This window comes from Perca fluviatilis, chromosome 22, assembly GCF_010015445.1.
Source record: "Perca fluviatilis chromosome 22, GENO_Pfluv_1.0, whole genome shotgun sequence".
Taxonomy (NCBI): domain Eukaryota; kingdom Metazoa; phylum Chordata; class Actinopteri; order Perciformes; family Percidae; genus Perca; species Perca fluviatilis.
In genome coordinates this window covers 20,019,031-20,037,958 of record NC_053133.1, presented here as the reverse complement: position 1 = coordinate 20,037,958, position 18,928 = coordinate 20,019,031, and the positions used below count along the sequence as shown (strand labels likewise).

Below are 18,928 nucleotides of genomic sequence, written 5' to 3'. Positions count from 1 at the left end.
GTTCAATAAATGTGATTGATGTCTATCCATCGGCCTTAGCTAGAGCCACACTAGTTTCCCTGTCTTAATGTTTCTCTCTTTTTTTCTTCAGGGTCTTTTCTCTGAGAACAAAGAGAAGCTCATCAACAACGCCATCCTGGCTCTTTTATCCCAGGAGGCCGAGCTGCCGGCTCTTAACACTGAGCTGGAGAGCCATTTCCAGGCCATTCGACGCTTGGTGGCCTCCAAGGCTGGCTTCCAGGCTTTCACCCAGCTGCCTAAGTAAGAATGCAGCAGTTATCCCACTGTACCTTCCTGCTTTTATTTCTTTAAAGTGTACTTTTTGTTGAGCTGCTGGTAACAGGCATGCTCTGTCATTCCAAGGTCTGGTCAAGTGTCTGGAGTCACAGATGCAACGTAAATATGAATCCATACATCTCAGTCTGCCCTTTTGCCTGTCTCTGTTTCTTATCCCTTTCTTAGCTGTCTGTTGATCAGCCTTCTCCTCTTTTATCTTTGTTCTGCTTTCATCTCAGGCTTTTAGACAGACAGTTCAGAAGCGAGGTTATGTCACTTCACTGTGTTCAGTCGAGCTGTCTGCCTCGATTTGTCTTGACCTTCCTCTGTCTCGACATCTCATACTCCATCTCTCTCCCAGTATCTGCTTTGCACATTCTATCCTTTTAAATATCCGTACATCACAATATTGAAGAACCCTGTAGTCTTTCTGGGTCACTGAGATGTATGAGAGGAACTGTATTTACTGCTTATTTGTTCCTGTAAAGCAAATGACAATTGGTTTTCCTGAAAGATTCATTGCTAGAGTAGCTTGGTGTTTCCCCTCAACCCCAAGATCACTATAAATACATACATTTATTTTTGTTTTAAGGAAAACCTCTTTAATAGTGTATACTTAGTAGTTCAGTAGATGTGACACTTCATGACAAATCGAAACAACAAGTCACTTCTGAAGCAATGAATTCTTTGTGTATCCAACCCCAGACCTCTTTTAAACAATACAATATTTGTATGCTTTTATATTCTGTTGTTTATGATCTTCAACTTTTTTAAGGCACGGTCGTTTTAGTGGTGTTGCTAAATCTGTAAATGTATGTTTGTGTGTTCTAGGTTCAGGGAGAAGTTGGGAGTAAAAACGGTAAAAGCTTTAAAAAGGAACAACAACAGCGTGACACATGCTGCTGTAGACATGCTCTGTGCCCTTATGTGTGTAAGTATCACCTAAACATCTAGACATCAACTAAACGATACATATACTGTATATCAACCATTTATCACATTTGTCTTTTATCCTGCGGTTTGGCTGAGACCTTCTCTTTCATGTTTCTCTGCAGCCAATGCACGATGACTATGACCTTAGGCAGGAGCAGCTGAACAAGGCCTCTCTGCTTTCCTCCAAGAAGTTCCTGGAGAACCTCCTTGAAAAATTCATCACTAACGTGGTACATTTCCGTTTATTGTCTGCAAGCTGGATGCAAAATTTGGAAATTCAGAAGTTGTTAAACAGAAGTTGTCGTATAGTTTAAAAAAAAACCCTCCTCATGTCAATTCTTAGCTCTCATTCTCGTCTTTTCTTTTGTTTTCAGGACCATGGAACAGGAGCTTTGGTGATCAGCTCCTTACTGGACTTCTTAACGTTTGCCCTGTGCGCCCCCTACAGTGAAACCACAGAAGGGCAGCAGTTTGACATGCTGCTTGAGATGGTTGCCTCCGATGGTCGCACCTTGTTCAAACTCTTCCAGGTAGTTGACTTGTGTGAATAAACCTTTCCGCCCTAATTATGATAGTATTATGAAAAATCAGTAGATGCTTGTGTACTGAATGATGTTGTTCTCATCTCCAGCATCCCTCTATGGCAATAGTGAAGGGAGCAGGCCTGGTGATGAAGGCCATTATTGAGGTAAGCCTTTTTGTGGGTTAGGTGGTTTACATTGTCAATAATTTCATGATTGGATTGGAACACTAAAGATAGTGTTTATGCTTTATGACGATAACCAACATGTGTTTGTTTTAAATTTAGGAAGGAGACAAGGAAATAGCCACCAAGATGCAGGACCTGGCCTTGAGTGAAGGGGCTCTTCCGAGGCATCTGCACACTTCTTTGTTCACCATCAGCGCTGACCAGCGGATGCTTACCAACAGGTCCAACCTCAATAAATCCACAACTGACACACAATGATTCTGTCTTCTGTACTTGTTGGTTCCAGCTGCCGTTTAATTCTCTCTTATTTGCGGTTTCAAATTTCACGAATACTCTTAACCAGAGAAACACTCATTGCATGTAACGGTAGACAAAGCTTCAGTTGCTACAGTAGATAAACAGAAAATGTGTTCTCTAACAAATAAATAACAAAATGGCTCAGCTACTTACGTGAGATTTTTTCTTTCTCAGGCAGCTAAGTCGTCACCTGGTGGGACTTTGGACGGCAGAAAACCCTGTTGCCATGAACCTTCTGAAAAGGATACTGGTAAGGCTACAAACAGACCTTTTCAGACTTAAAAATATATTATGCCTGTCCAATACTGTTGGCAGAAGCTATTAGTATAATGTGATACAGGCAAAGTACTGCAGGATGTAAGCCAAGGCTTTTCTCTGGAAGCTAAGGAACAGTTAAAGTCTTAACCCCTTTCACTATGTCTTGTATGTTCTCAGCCAACAGGCCTGCTGGCTTACCTGGACAGTCCTGACCCAGTCCCGGAGAAAGATATGGACAGAATGCACGTCCGTGACAACTTGAAAATCGCCACGGTATCTAGAGAAACGCATCACATCTGTACATTTTTGCAGAGTGAACAAATGGCTCAACAAGAAAGTATCTGCCATCTATAATTGTTTTTATATTTGTTTCCCACAGGACCAGCTAAATCGAAACAAGGTGCCGGAATGGCAGCGTATAGCCGGCAAAGCAGCCAAAGAGGTGGAGAAGTTTGCCAAGGAGAAGGCTGATGTAGTGTTGATGCCAAGCACTGGAGAAAAAAAAAAAAAAAAAAAAAAAGGAAAGATAGGGGTAAAAAAAAAAGGGTTTTTGGCCTGTTATCTATCAGACAAGCTACTGCTGTTACTGCTGCTGACTGTCTGCTCAGGTGTCTCCAACTGTTGCTCTTCCTGCTGATGCTGAACAGTACTGCAGAATCCAGAGGCAAACTCAAATGCACACTTTTCAGCTGCTGCTGTTATTTTGCATGCAGAGCGGTGCCAGCTCCGATGTTGTTTGGGTCAAGAAAATGTCAAGATACAATAACGTTAGATTTTTCTGCACCTTGCCTATCTTGCTGTTCAAAATGCTTGTGCACCTTTTCATACATGTTTAACAGACATTTTTTTTCTTTAGCTAAGACAAACGTTTCTGGCACAGGCATGTTTGAGTGTGACCAAAGTGTTATTTGAATTCAAAGGTCACCTTTCTTTTAAATAATACCTCTGTTACCCCTCTTCCACCAACATGAAACTGATTCCTGTTCACATTCCTAATGTTGAACCATTCAGAGCCTTTTAGACCAAAAATACATTGGTTTGTTTGTTTGTCTGGAAACAAAAAGATCAGGTTTTCCTTGACCTGATGTGTGAACCCTGACGACATCAGTGGGCATGTCATTCTACAGGTTGGAAAGAGATGATGGTGAAGGTCTCATTATTAGTTGGTCCATGCTTGTTTCTTGAAAAGAAAACTAATATCTGTAACAGAACAAAAGCTTGCAGGTAATCAATGCAATCTGCCATCTTGCGGGTTATTCTTATAGAAAGTCTGTGGGTGGGATGAGGTTGGGGGTGTCCTCTAAACTGTTAAATAAAACCTTGAGCCTCTACTGTCTGCTCAAATCTACTTCCAAGCAATGCTAAAACCTCTAAACTTACTTTATCTGAATGTCACCCGGCTTCCTTTTTCTTTTCTACACTTTTGTTTTGAATGACTCAAAATGGCTGAAAAATCTTCATATTTTGATTGGCTTGCTTTCACTAACTATTCCCTAATCACACTTCATGTATATCTGTTGTTGGCAAGTAATCTTGGAAAAAATATTAATCTAGTGGATCATCAGCTAATAAATCCAAAGGATGTACTGTTACATTTAGTTTAGTATGTCAATCTCTTAGTATAACGTAGTCTTGTGACCTGTGATCCTTTTTCCCCCCGATTCATCTCTGTTTGACCCGAGGAACAATAATCTCTCTGTGTTGTATCTGCCCCACCCTTCCCTTCCTTTGTCTTGTGTGGTTTCTCTGCTGTCAAACAATGCAGCAGGACAGAAATAACCTGGTAAGTAGGCCTGACCAATGGGATCCATGCTCTTTTCTTTCCATCTTTTCTCTCGACCAAACCCATTTTTCCATCTTCATGTGACATATTGGGTGTGTTTTTAGTTTTTTTAATTCAGCCAGGCGATGATCTATTATCATTTACACGGGATTGCCACGTGTCTTCAAATAGATGCAAGAAAAGAAGAAGTTGATATTACATTATACAGTAGACAATAAAAGCCAAAATTTGAACACATATTTTCCTGTTCTGCTGTCAATAGAGAACTTGTATCTGTAGTGTTTTGTCAATAGAGGACATGTACCTGTAGTGTTTTGTCATCAGTAAATAATGACCACATTTAGTTTGAGACGAGTATAATTATCATAAACGGGAGGACCTTTGCCAAGCAGCCTTCAAAGCCTCTGGAACTTTCTTTTACATCTCTCCCACCATTTTTAACTATGCAGGGATTTTCTGTATTGTTTATGGCACCAAAGACGAAAAAAATGTTACCTTGCAAGTGAATACGCAAATTAAGGTTGTTATGGTTGAGTAGCAGCATCCTCTTGAGAAGCAACAGAATAGTGATCATAATCATCGCCCAGCAAGAATTACAGAACACATCAAATTTTTTGGATCCCACTTTGGTGTTTGTGTTTCATAACATTGTTTTCTATGTTGGTGTGATGATGACATTGGTTTTTATGGGTGTTGTGTTTTTTGTCCTATTGTCCTAATATCTGGCTTTCTCCATACTTAAAAACATTTTTGTTACATGTTTCTTCACACCTGTGCCATTCACTTCATTTCTGGGGTCCTTGTGTAAAATATTGCTCATGTTGTTGCCATTTTAACTTCACAACTGTCTTTGTGTCGTAAGATTTAAAAAGACAAATATTTAATGTGGTTAAGAATGATTTGAAGCGGTTCCTCAAAGTGTTTTTGCTTTGATTTCAGAACCCAAACCAAAAGCCTGTCATCCTGAGAAAGAGACGCCAGAGAATAAAGATTGAAGTCAACTGGGAGCTTTTCTACTACAGGTACAACATGGCCCCATAGAGAGATTAAGCCATAATCTAGCTAGGTTGACCCAATTGTCTGGCAAATTTGTGGTGCTCATCCTGATTTTATAATACTCAGAATGCAGAGTCCAGAATTTTTGGGAATTTGCCTCTGTGTCTTACTTAAGAGCCTTAAATTCAGACCCATTAGTTGTCACCTACCATGAAACCACTATGCTGGTTATCCGTTTTTGAGCTGCTGCATTATCTATATTTTTTACGTCATATCTGTCTGGTTTAGGGGAACTTATTGTAAGACACAGGGGATTTAAGTCATGGAACAATCTCAATAATATATTAGCTTTCCTAAACTGCTTTTTTGTTCTTTTTTTAAGATTCCAGCTCGACCATGCACGGTCCAACCTCATCTGGAACCTGAGGACGAGAGAGGAGCTGCGGGACGCTCTGGAAGGGGAGATGCGCGCCTTTAGCGTGGACCGCGAGCTCGGCAGTGCCACCGTCATCTCCTGGAACCACCAGGAGTTTGAGGTTTGTGCTCAGCTGGAGTATGTTACACTCACTGATGTCTGGATCTCATTTGGTTATAACCATCAATATTTGTGATACAATTGAGTTTTGGGCCAGACTAGACTATTGTGATAATTGAATCCCACAAAAAATACAGGGTTATTAAATTTGTCTATATCTGTATGTCTGTATATATTGTTGTTTGCAGGTGAAATATGAGTGCCTTTCAGATGAGATTAAGATTGGGGATTATTACCTGCGTCTGCTGCTTGAGGAGGATGAAAGTGACGAATCGAATGCCATCAAGAGATCGTAAGACTACATCACAACAACCCAACCACCTGCACTAATGTTATCGTTCTGTATTGAATCCAAAAAAGATGAGTCATGCTTCTCGCTCCTCTTTCCTCTTAGATATGAGTTCTTCAATGAACTCTACCATCGCTTTCTGCTTACACCAAAAGTTACGATGAAGTGCCTGTGCCTGCAGGCACTTGCTATAGTCTATGGGAAATGCTACGATGAAATTGGCCCCTTCACAGACACTAAATACATTGTGGGCATGCTGGACCGAGTGAGTACAAATTCTCACCAAAAGAACTAATATCGTTTAAGTGCTTTTTATGTTTTTTTAATTCATCCTGAAATCCCAAATGCTCTCCTGTGGTTACAGTGTACAGACAAACTGGAAAGAGACAGACTCATCCTCTTCCTCAACAAACTCATTCTCAACAAGGTAAGCTATCAGCAACAGCGCCTCGTGCCTTTTTGTTAATCACATTTCTGTCTCTCTCTGTCTTGAGTAATAATTTTTATTTTTTTTGTTCTGCAGAAAAATGTGAAGGAGGTAATGGACTCAAATGGAGTGCGTATATTGGTGGATCTGCTCACCATGGCCCACCTGCATACCAGCAGAGCTACTGTGCCCCTACAGGTAAAAACATGGCTATAGCTGAGTTACGTTACGTTAAAAATAATATCTTTATTGATTTGATCAATTACACGCAACACTAGATGTTTATAAACCATAGATGAGATTTAATTTAACGTTGAACCATGTGTGAAAATCCTAATTAATCTGTCTGGAGAGTGTCAAACAGAGGGTCTTTTAATCTCCACAGAGCAACGTGCTGGAGGCATCGCCAGACATGAAGAGGGAGAGTGAGAAAGAGTGGTACTTTGGTAACGCAGACAAGGAAAGAAGAGGGCCTTTCAGTTTTGAGGAGGTACGTGATCTTCTTAAACTGTCAAGCACCGGGACTTCCCCAATTTTAACTGTAAAATAAATTTGAAAATAGAGTTACATCTAATACCTGCTAAGAACAAGTCATCAAAATGTAATCAAACAAAAAGTTATTTTCTTGATTTTTATTGTCTTCTCGTAGTTGCTGCACTTTATCGTTGCTTCTTACTTTCTTCTGCAGCAGCCACATTACTCATCTTTGTGTGTGTTTTCCTCCTCCAGATGCAGGACTTTTGGAGCACGGGTGTCCTGACAGCGAAGACAAGATGCTGGGCTCAGGGGATGGATGGCTGGCGCCCTCTGCAGGCCATCCCCCAGCTAAAATGGTGCCTCCTGGCCACTGGACAGGCAGTAATGAACGAATCCGACCTGGCTACACTAATCCTTAACATGCTGATCACCATGTGCTCCTACTACCCCAGCAGGTGGGTAGAGCAGAAATACTTCTGTGGTTGTATTGCTGAAAATACCTCCTCTTTTATATGGTATCATAATATGATTCCAATATGCAATGGCGTACTTGTGATGATTTTTGGTTTAAACATTAAACCAGTAGGCCATGACTATACCTGTTTGTTTATTTACTTTTTATCAGGAAAAAAAAAAAAGCCCTTTCCCCCCTTTTTCCCAAAAAAAAAAAAAAAGAATAATAAAAATGCTTGTTTCCCTCTCATTCTGTTGTCCCTTTTATATTTTTTTTTTTTTTTTTTTTTTTTTTTTTTTTTTTATTTTATCACATCTATTTTTGGTAATTACTAATCAAATCAAGAAAACCAACTTATGTTTCTATTCATCTATATTTAACTGGGATCTTCTTCTTCATCATGATGTACACAGGCTCTAACGTGCTTCCTGTAGCAAGGTGAAATCACAGACATTCGCATATTGTGCAAACATTCTAAAGTTATCCTCCAAAAGGTTTAAAGAATAGTCATTTTTGAGATATTTTGTATTTTTATTGTCATGAACCTGTGATGACTGACACTTTCATTATTAACACCACAATGACTTAAAACCTAAAAGTGTTTCCTTGTTCTACATAATAATAATTCCATTGACATTTTAGCCTAGCAGCTTGTTTTTCAGTAGTTTGATCTAGGCTTCCACCCTAATGTGGATGTAATGGAAAATTAGAAATAAAACATCACACATTAATAACACGCAGTGTTGATATTGAGCTCTGAGACAGTCCTGTGATTTCTTAAGGTTCCTGAAGTACACACATCTGAAACAAGCCTTCAAATCAGAGGAGGTAAAGTTTTTGATACAGATTTGTACCATACAAATTACAGATTGTATTTTATGAATCAAACTTCCTTTTAAAAAAAAAAAAAATAAAATAACACTTGTCTGTTGTGCCTCCTCCCCAGTCTAAGGGTCAGGACATAGTGCAGCGTAGTGTTCTGGGGCCGGTACTGCCTGAGGCCATGGTGTGTTATCTGGAGAACTATGAGGCTGAGCGCTTCTCAGAGATATTCCTTGGAGAATTTGACACACCTGAGGCCATTTGGAGCAGTGAGATGAGGTACGTGTTAGTCTCTATCATGTCTAATTAGTGTGCTTTAAAAGGCAATGTAGAGATATTTAGAAGTGCAGCAGTAAAAGTCAGCATTTGGTTTTCTAGACGTTTTAATAGGTTGTGTTTCAACTCTCTGTTTCAGGCGCATGATGATCGAGAAGATAGCTGCCCACATAGCTGACTTCAGCCCCAGGCTGCAGAGCAACACGCGGGCCCTTTACCAGTACTGCCCCATCCCCGTGGTCAGCTTCCCTCAGCTGGACAACGAGCTCTTCTGCAACATCTACTACCTCAGACATCTGTGTGACACCATCCGCTTCCCCAACTGGCCCATTCGAGATGCTGTAGGTTTTTATGTTTTTCCTTATTTATTCAAGCTTGTATTTCCTTATCAATGTCCTGCTTGTGTTTTCTAAGAAAGGCTTCTTTAACGTTTCGATGCACCACCATTATCCCAACAGGTAAAGCTGCTAAAAGACACCCTTGAAGCTTGGAAGAGGGAGGTGGAGAAAAAGCCTCCCTCTATGTCTGTCGATGATGCATACGAAGTCCTCAACCTCCCGAAAGGACAGGGGCAGTGAGTGGCCTTTGATATGTTATCAGTTGTTACTATTCGTCTTGTATCCAGACTCATCTTTAGTAGCAATAATCATGGATGTTGTTGTTAGATAATTTATATAGTAGGACTCAAGAAATATTGGCTTTTCTGTCTTCAGGCATGAGGAGAGTAAAATCAGAAAAGCTTACTTCAGACTGGCGCAGAAGTACCATCCAGACAAGAACCCTGAGGGCAGGGTATGTAGTACAGTCATTTCTGACACAACATGTATGTAAGGGCGTACATACCTTTGATCCACATATTGCATTTAAACTTGTATCTTTCAGGACATGTTTGAGAAAGTCAACAAAGCCTACGAGTTCCTTTGCACAAAGTCTGCCCGTATCTTGGATGGCCCCGACCCAGAAAACATCATCCTTATCCTCAAGGCTCAGAGCATCCTGTTCAACCGACACAAACAAGGTATGCAGATAGATCAGCTGTCTTTCATTTTGTCCTTTCTTCCTATACATTTTGAAAGAAACAAGTTCAGGGCGCATGTTTCTCAAGTAAAGTGAGTTAGAGTGAACGTGTTGGTTATTGAGATGTTGAACTGATACTGCTACTCCTCCCTTTTTTATATGTCTATAAACAGAACTGGAACCTTACAAATACGCCGGTTATCCCATGCTCATCAAAACAATCACAATGGAAACCGAAGATGAGCTGCTCTTCTCCAAAACCTCCCCTCTCCTCCCGGCTGCTGCAGAACTGGCCTTTCACACCGTCAACTGCTCGGCTCTTAATGCAGAGGAGCTGCGCCGCGACAACGGCATTGAGGTATACACACAGTCACAAATCCCAAAATACCAACCAGTCTAAATAAAAAACGGTAGCTGTCCACCTACAATTGGACCGGTGCACTGTGGGGAACTGTGATTGAATAAATCAGTGTTTCTCAAATGGGGTTATATGTCCTAGGGGTACTGCAGGGGTACTGCAGGGGGTACGTAAAATTATTTTTAATGTTCCTTTTTTAAAGAATATCAGTCATGCAAAAGTCCTTAAATAATTATACACTATATTTATGAATGGATTTAGTGATTGTAAACATTTAAAATGTAGCATATAAGTGTTCAGGTTTCAGTTTAAGTGTTGTCGCGTTTTTTTTTTTTTTTAAAGCTAGGCATTTTTTTTTTCTACCAAAATTGTTTTGTGCTGTTTAGGGGTTACTTGAAAAACATATTTCAAATGGGGTACATTATTGAAAAAAGTTTGAGCACCACTGCAATAAATGATCATCCGTTTACTGTATTTAATCAGGTGTTGCTAGATGCTCTCTCTCGGTGTGTTGCTGTGTTAACCGCATCCAGCAAGCCTGGTGACATGGCTGTACAGGTAAAATGAGTCTACATTCACCTGTAGTCACCTTTCTTCTCTCAAGATGAGTGCTGTACTGCTTGTAATGATTTCTAGAACACGTTTTCAATATTTGAATGTGCCACAGGTGTGCGGGCACATCTGTAAGTGCTACAGTGTTGCAGCCCAGTTTGAGGAATGCAGGGAAAAGATCATCGAACTGCCCACCATCATCAGGGACCTCTGTCACATCTTGTTCTATGGAAAGGTAAGAACCTTGCAACCACAGGTATAATTTATTTTTGTCTATAATTGCAAAGAAAATCTTCCATGTGTACTATTTTTCTATGTAAATGTCATTCTTAGATCTCAAACCATATAGAAAATATGCCAGTATTCTCGTATTTTAGAGGCCTTATTTCTTTCTTAAGGTGATTTTCTCTAATTGCTTTACTAATGAGAATAAAGATGCAGTTGCATCTTTTGCACAACATATTTAAATATTTATATATCATAAAATAATGATTGAATATGATACATATTGAAATGTAAAAGCTCCTTGAGGCCGTTACTCTTGGCAAACATCTTGCTCGTTTGTGGTCTCATTATTTGCTAATTATTTAGACATTATTAAATGCTACATGTAGCGCCTATGATGTTCGCTTTATACTTGTTCTGCAACAAGACAGCTTCTGGATGTTCTCTCCCTTGCCTCCTCTCAGGGCCTCCCGAAAACTGCCGCCCTGGCAGTGCAGTGTGTGAGCTCCTTCGCGGTGGATTTCTTCCTACAGACTCATCTGTACCACGCTGGTGTGCTCTGGCACCTGCTGGTCCACCTCTTCAACTACGACTACACTCTGGAGGAGAGCGGCGTGCAGGCGAACCAGGACACAAACCAACAGGAGGTTGCAAACAGCCTGGCCAAGCTCAGCCTGCTAGCTCTCAGCCGTCTGGGAGGCTACACCCAGACACCACACACCCCGGACGGTAACAATCCTGTTCCAGAGACCAACGGCATTGAGGGCACACCTCCAGAGAACCCCACCATCCGCAAGAGCTTAGCAGCCATGCTGACACCATACATCTCGAGGAAGCTGGGAACAGGATCTCCATCTGAGGTATGTTGAGGGTTATGTCAAGCTTTTGCATACATGAACCCCAACACCTGGCTGAGTTCCACATGACATGCTGTGCATTTAGGTCTTGAAGCTGCTGAATAGCAACTCGGAGAACCCATACTTGATCTGGAACAATGGAACCCGAGCCGAGCTGCTGGAGTTCCTGGAGGGTCAGCAGGAGGGAAACATCAAGAGGGTATGAACAACATGTTTATCATCTAATGTCCCAGTACAAACAAAATTAAGTTATTAATGCATCCTCTCGATGGTCTCTTTATAGGGAGAAAATGACAAAAGCTTTGGTGCGGAGTTTGTGTTCAGTGATCACAGCAAAGAGCTGATAGTTGGGGAGATCTTTGTCCGCGTCTACAATGAGCAACCAGCTTTTCCTCTTGAGGTGAGTAGAAGAACAAGATAGTATTATTCTAACTGCTTTATTACATTTGTTTATATTGTTTGCCCTTTCTCATCAGTCTGAATTAGATTATGACAGATAGCATCTTGAAACAGCCATTATCATTATAACTGTGGTTATTGACAGTAGCATTGAGTTTTAAAAAAACATTTTATTTGTAGCATTTTTGTCACATTTAATAGTCTTTTTGGTTTATTTACAGTAAAACATAGGCTTTAAACCTTTTGTAATGCTCTGATGTGTTACCATCTCTGTTTTTAGTACCCAAAAGCATTTGCAGCCAGTCTTCTGGACTACGTAGGCTCCCAGGCCCAGTACCTCCACACTCTGCTGGCCATGAGTCAGAGTAACAAAGTAGAGTCCCAGCAACATGCTGAGAGGCTCCGCTTCGCTGAGATGGCTTTAGAGGCTCTCCGCAATGTCATCAAGAACAACCCCGGTGAGATATGACACTTGCTCCAGTTCAACTCTTTCTGAAGAAGAACCTGTTGTTGTTTTATTTAGATGTGTTAATGCTGGAGCTTCCTTTCTAAGCAGTTCTCTCTGTATGATTTCAGGTTCGGAGTCGGAGTGCATCGGCCATTTCAAACTGCTCTTCTCTTTGTTGCGGGTTCATGGAGCTGGCAGAGTACAGCAGCTGGTTTTGGAGGTAGAGGTTCTTGGTCCTGGTATCTAGTTACTGTGGTTGTCAATGCATTTTGCATTTTACTCATATTGGTTTCCTCTGCAGGTTGTAAATACGGTGACGTCAAACCAAGAATGCGTTAGCAACATTGCCGAGTCGTTGGTGTTGTCCAACCTTCTGTTGCTGCTGCACTCACTCCCCTCCAGTAAGAAGACATGTAAAACAGAAAACAATTCACTGGCTTACAGTTTGGGGTCTTTGCAGCCTTTCTTATACTTATTACAGTGTTGTATGTATCTGTTGACTAAAACATGTTTTTTTTCCATCATTAAGGTAGGCAAATGGTGCTGGAAACCTTGTATGCGCTGGCTTCTAACACAAAGATAGTCAAAGAGGCTATGGCCAAAGGTCAGTGGAATTCAATTTTTTTTTCTTTTGCATATTTATGTGAATTCTGAGCGATGCTCATGTTAATCGTTTTTTTCCCCAGGTGCTCTGATCTACTTGCTAGACCTCTTCTGTAACTGCACGCATCCCCAAGTTCGCACACAGACTGCAGAGCTCTTCTCCAAGATGACCTCAGACAAGCTGGTCGGGCCAAAGGTCAGACTGGACAGATATAAACAGAAAACAGAAAAATATATATTAATAATTCCTGTCCTTACGTTATCGTGTATCATTTTTTATCTATCTATCTACCCATCCATCCATCCATCCATCCATCCTCCCTCATCTCTGCCAGGTGCGTCTAACGCTGATCCGTTTCCTTCCTGGTGTGTTCATGGACGCCATGCGAGACAACGCTGAGGCAGCAGTGCACATATTCGAGGGAACACACGAGAACCCTGAGCTCATCTGGAATGACAGCTCAAGGGAGAAAGTGTCCACCACTGTCCGGGAGATGATGCTTGAGTATGACATAAGCCCAATTCAGTACCCTATTTAACCAGTAGCTAGCTGAGTAGTCAAGAGAGTGACATGTTTGAAATATTAGAGCATCCTGACTGTCTAATATCATTCTTTACATTTTTCCAGGCACTTTAAACAGCAGAAGGATAATCCTGATGTGAACTGGAAAGTAAGTGCAATAATATATTACTTAAAATAAAACAGTTGTGTATGATTTAGCGTGGCAATACATTCTTGGTTTTTGTGCCCAGTTGCCAGAGGACTTCACAATGGCTTATGGAGCAGGACAGGGCGAGCTAGAAGTTGGTGGAGTCTTCTTGCGTATCTTTATTGCTCAGCCAGGCTGGGTGCTTCGCAAGCCTCGAGAGTTCCTGGTGTCGCTCCTGGAGACCCTGACTGAGCTGCACGAGAAAAACAACCCCAATGTGAGCTGCCTTACTGAGAAACGCAAACAGTATTTGCTATTTTCGCTTATTCAGCTGTCTTACACTATCAATATCCCTTCATCCTGTGATCTGCTGCAGGGTGAGGCCCTAGAGACGGTTACTACGGCAGCAGTATGTCTGTTCAGCACACAGAGCCAGCTGGCTGACCAGGTTCCTCCTCTGGGTCACCTGCCTCGAGTCCTAGCAGCACTCAACCACAAGAACAACGCTGTGCCCAAGAGCTCCATCCGCCTCATCCACGTGCTATCGGACAATGAGGCGAGGAACCAAACACAATATATAAACAAATATATAGACATATATTTATATATATTTGTTTTTACTTTTCAGGACTCGGTACACATTGTTTTACACCTCTTATTCATTAAAGGGGCTCTACATCGATTGGTTGATCAGTTGGAATGATGAGGAAAGATGCTGCATTATGGGAATTGTAGGACCCAGTGTATATGGAGTTTGACCCATACTGGGGACTACAAGTTAGGATATATTTCAGACTCTGCTACATCAATTTTGATCATTTTTCTCTCTCTCATTCCCTAAATGTTAGGGAAGTACAATACTAAAACCCTGAGGGCCACTTTAAGGATTCACACTCGAAGAGCCCAGAGTTAATATATTCAGAATATTTGCAGTCACACTCTGCTTTTTAAGATTTGCCAACAAACAGTTTGTCTCCTTTCTGCGCCATGACGCACTACAATTCTTAACCAAAGCTGTCTTGTTTTGTGTAGCTGTGTGTACGCTCCATGGCTTCTCTGGAGACTATCGGCCCCCTAATGACTGGGATGAAAGCTCGGGCAGACATGGCCGGATTAGCTTGTGAAGCTCTAAACCGCATGTTCCAGAAGGAGCAGTCAGAACTAGTAGCCCAGGTAAACTGTCACCGTTATTATTCATTTGATTAGTCATGTTTGATGACTAAGTCAAATGAATAATAATGTCTTTTGTTAATGAACTGAACAGGCTCTCAGAATGGAGCTGGTCCCATACCTTCTGAAGCTATTGGAAGGAATCGGCCTAGAGACATTAGATAACCCTTCAGCTACCAAGGCCCAGATAGTGAAGGCTCTCAAGTCCATGACTCGCAGTCTGCAGTACGGAGAACAGGTATGACGGGAATACATGACCCGCCTGATTATCCATTGAAACCACTGAATGATTAGTACCGTTAATTGATTGGCAATCACTGCTTTGCAGGTGAATGAGATTCTAGCGAAGTCCTCAGTGTGGAGTGCCTTCAAAGACCAGAAACATGATCTTTTCATCTCAGAGTCTCAGACCGCAGGCTACCTGACTGGTAAAGTATCTCTATTTTAACTTAACTTGCTATTAAATACTCAGCATCACAACACCTGACATTTTCTTAACAAGCAATTATTGTTCTATCAGTGTTTAAAAGGTAAGTCTTGAGTGCCTTTCTCTTAACGGTTGTTTAATCTTTATGCTTTGCTTTATCCTAAAAACCACTTTGTGGCTGACTCCTCACTTGTGCTTAAACCCAGAGACCCTTTCTGTCTCCACGTCCTATAACTTCCTGGCTCTGCCCTTCCCTTCCTCTTTGTCCTCCACATTTCCTCCTCAGGGGTATCCACTCCTTCTCTCCTGGCCGCCAGTAGCCCACTGCGAGGTGGGCTCTAGACTCCTAAACTGGGCCCTCACAGCCCTCCTCTCTCTTGCTCTGATGCAGGTAGACTTTGACCTCACTCCTACTGCCATTCCTTGTCTCTTTACCTCCATCTTTGACCCACACTTAATTTTCCATTCCCACCTTTCCATCTTCACAGTGCTGAGCATAATGTCATACCATCTTCATATCCATCCACCAACTACTTGTCACACTCCAGTTTCAAGAATAAACAATAATGCCCTTGAACGTTGATCATTTATACCCTTGTGCATCACTAAGGATATTATTTTTTTTTTTTTTTTTTTTTTTTAATTGTTTCGATATTTTTGGCTGTGTTAATGCATATGGCAGAAATGTTTGCAGGGGTGTTTTTTTAAATTTATATAAACCTCACCTCCTAAGTCTATAATAAACTGTGTTGCCAAAATACTGACACTCAGACCCTTAAGGACAAAAATGCCCCCATTGAAACCAGTTTTGGATCCAATGGCCATTTCAACATAAAATAATGCATTCTATTGTATCAGGCTTTCAGTCTAGAGCCCTGGCTTCAAAATTTTAGTTTTTACTATTTTCCACCAGATTGAGACATTTTCTCATAGTTGCCCTGTGGGACAAATGCATGCTATTTTCCTGGTTTTCACTAGGGGCATTGCTGCTGTATTATGGAGCACTGCAATGTTAGATGCAATGCATCAAAATCCATGTTGTTACAAGTCATTGATATTCCCTAGACATACATATAGAAATAATTACATTTTTGTGTTTTTTTTTTCACAACAGTGGCAGTATGTAAACAAACAAAAGAATTCTGAAAATAAATATTTGGTAGGGATGGTCAGGACTGAAATTGGTTAAAAGATTGAACTCTGTGAAAGTGGAAAATAATATTAATATATCACTTTATGGCAGTTTTTTGGCGCACACATTTCTGACCTACCAAGGACACCAGAGCAACTTTTTTAAAGGGATTCACAAGGGTTAAAATACTGCTGTCAATGTAGTGATCACTCCTCCATACAGTAGTTGTCTTTTAGTTTAGCACATCATTATAGCTCACCAGCGCTCCAGCTATCCTGCCCAGTCACACCTGTTCTGAACCGTGTCTATCTTCCGGTCACCTGTAGGTCCAGGAGTAGCAGGTTACCTTACAGCAGGAACTGGCACCCCGGTAATGCCCAACGTCCCACCCCCTGTGGACAATGACATTGGAGACCAAGGCTGATGGACACTCTCACAGTCACGCTCTGGCACCCAGACTGCCCTGCAGCTTCACGGCCGCAGCTCAGAGAGGGACTGTTCGGCTCCCAGACGAGGGGATGGAGAGGGAGAAAAGACGGAGGAGAGCGGGCCATCTTTGACCGTCACCAAAATCTCTGCAACACCTTCTCCATTATCACTCTCCTCTCCCCTTACAAATGGCACTCAAGTCTTCATAAACACTTTGAAATTGTTTTAACGGATGACCACATTTGTCTTGTTTCTGTGCTTCTTTTCTTGTTTCTTCCAGTGACACACAGAAGAGGTTACATTTTGTATGAATATATTTTTTACTCTAGATTTTGTTTTTTCATGACATTGGAAGACTGAGGTGTGTTATACTGAAGGTTAACTGTCTCTTCTCTATTACCTTATTTCCTCTTTCTCATATTCTGATTGGCTACACTTACCCTAAATCCTGAACAGAGGATTCTTGGCCTTGTTTGTGACACATTTGTGCACAGGACCTATCTTACATAATATAATGGATTCTCATACGACAAAGGAGAAAATGTTAAATTAGGGAATTAGAGGATATATTTATGATTTCTCTTTCCTATTTCTCTACAAGAAAATGTCACTTGAACCCTGGGAGTGATGCTGACCTCTTGTCTGGTTTGGTCAAGTCCTGTTCAATCCAGTCTTTCAAAGTTAACACAGATCCGCTCTCCAAATGTTCAGCCTCTTATTCCTCTGATCTTAATTCATAGTTCATTCTGCTCTCTCTTTGAAGGCTTTTAAAGTAATTACCCCCCCCCAAATGCAAAAAGCACTAGATTATTTATAAGTGAATAATAACCACCGGAAATGAGCTTCTGCTAAGACATGACGAATGATGTTGACTCTGATTATGAATCTATGTGAAAGACTAGTGCAATTTGTGAAATGTTCAATGTAATATTACGTATATAAACTTTCTATATTGAATGTACATTTTAAAAAAAATCAGTCGCACTTGTACATAAAATTTTAAGAATAAAAGGGAATCCACAATGTTCTTCTTTTGTATTTATTATTCTGTTTGTTGAAGTAACAGCTTTCAACAGAATGAGCAGTTAGTTGTTCGCTCGTGTTTGGAAAGAGGGAATCAGGAACAGAAATTATAGGTATAGGTTGCATGTAGGAGCTTGCATATATTGTATTACAAGTTTTCTTTTGGAGATTAAAGGTCCCATGGCATGAAATTTTCACAAGGCCACACACCCACTCTCCATCTTGCCCCCCCCCCCCCCTCTCTCTCCTCCTCAATAGCTACAGACACAGAAATGGCACATACTAAGGAAAGCTCATTGTGGGACTGTCTCTAGTGGCTGTAATTCTGCACCAAGGCTGAATTTCAGGGGACAGAGACTTCAGATACAGTGTTAGGGGACCACTAAGGTCTATATAAAAGCATCCAAAGAGTACCATGTCATGGGACCTTTAAACAATTGCTTTAGTTTAGAAATGTATCAACTACATGACATGTTCTCTTAAAACTTATATTTTGTTATACTGTGTATGTATATATTATGCTAAGGAAAGTTGGCTGACAATACATAATAGACATAATTCTCTGAATTTTATCATTGCAACATTATTATTAAATTACAAAGTTCTCCTTTTTGTAAGTAGTCTGAATGGATATGGACTACCAACTGAATATAGAATTGACATTACATTTGTGAATATAATTTGGTAAAGGGCTTTGTAAATAAAGGACAATGTTAGTGTTATAATTATTATGTAGGTCATATAGATTAGGATTTTGGTATTCCCTCAAGAATGTAGGATAATTCACTTCACATTTAGGCTAAAGATGTTGATTAGAAGGAAAAAAAGCATTGTTATTTTAAAATAATAAAATAAAAACTAGTCTAGACATGGCTTTTATTAAGGTTCATGTGGTGTGGGATCAGAATAGTAGGTTTTGATGCAATATAACGTTAGTGAATAGTAAAGCCCTAAATATGAATTAAACCAATTGGCCTTTACTAAATTGTTTTGATATTTTTTTGGCTCGTATTATTCTGCATATATTTTTACACTCATGTTTAGTTGTATTATTTTAGTTCAAGTGCATTTTTACAATATCGTTGACGTTGAATATTTTGTCGCTA

General features: G+C 40.6%; 1 protein-coding gene across 1 annotated transcript in view; it reads left to right on the top strand.

Moving 5' to 3' along the window:
- LOC120552713 (dnaJ homolog subfamily C member 13-like) overlaps positions 1-17,826 on the top strand; it is a 35,077-nt gene extending 17,251 nt beyond the window's left edge. The window contains 45 exon segments of the mRNA XM_039790937.1: positions 92-261; positions 1,108-1,207; positions 1,332-1,439; positions 1,584-1,739; positions 1,841-1,897; positions 2,018-2,139; positions 2,390-2,465; positions 2,651-2,746; positions 2,853-2,960; positions 2,963-3,019; positions 4,239-4,256; positions 5,196-5,278; positions 5,635-5,788; positions 5,976-6,079; positions 6,182-6,341; positions 6,441-6,503; positions 6,600-6,701; positions 6,889-6,993; positions 7,233-7,435; positions 7,780-7,872; positions 8,217-8,262; positions 8,381-8,535; positions 8,672-8,873; positions 8,991-9,106; positions 9,246-9,324; positions 9,415-9,550; positions 9,723-9,907; positions 10,391-10,465; positions 10,575-10,694; positions 11,149-11,544; positions 11,627-11,740; positions 11,825-11,941; positions 12,221-12,398; positions 12,517-12,608; positions 12,690-12,789; positions 12,918-12,992; positions 13,075-13,187; positions 13,327-13,496; positions 13,620-13,662; positions 13,745-13,918; positions 14,018-14,197; positions 14,674-14,814; positions 14,906-15,049; positions 15,140-15,239; positions 16,697-17,826. Of these exon segments, the coding sequence (XP_039646871.1) occupies positions 92-261; positions 1,108-1,207; positions 1,332-1,439; positions 1,584-1,739; positions 1,841-1,897; positions 2,018-2,139; positions 2,390-2,465; positions 2,651-2,746; positions 2,853-2,960; positions 2,963-3,019; positions 4,239-4,256; positions 5,196-5,278; positions 5,635-5,788; positions 5,976-6,079; positions 6,182-6,341; positions 6,441-6,503; positions 6,600-6,701; positions 6,889-6,993; positions 7,233-7,435; positions 7,780-7,872; positions 8,217-8,262; positions 8,381-8,535; positions 8,672-8,873; positions 8,991-9,106; positions 9,246-9,324; positions 9,415-9,550; positions 9,723-9,907; positions 10,391-10,465; positions 10,575-10,694; positions 11,149-11,544; positions 11,627-11,740; positions 11,825-11,941; positions 12,221-12,398; positions 12,517-12,608; positions 12,690-12,789; positions 12,918-12,992; positions 13,075-13,187; positions 13,327-13,496; positions 13,620-13,662; positions 13,745-13,918; positions 14,018-14,197; positions 14,674-14,814; positions 14,906-15,049; positions 15,140-15,239; positions 16,697-16,794 (5,484 nt within the window). The 3' untranslated portion in view covers positions 16,795-17,826.
- The last annotated feature ends 1,102 nt before the right edge of the window (positions 17,827-18,928 follow it).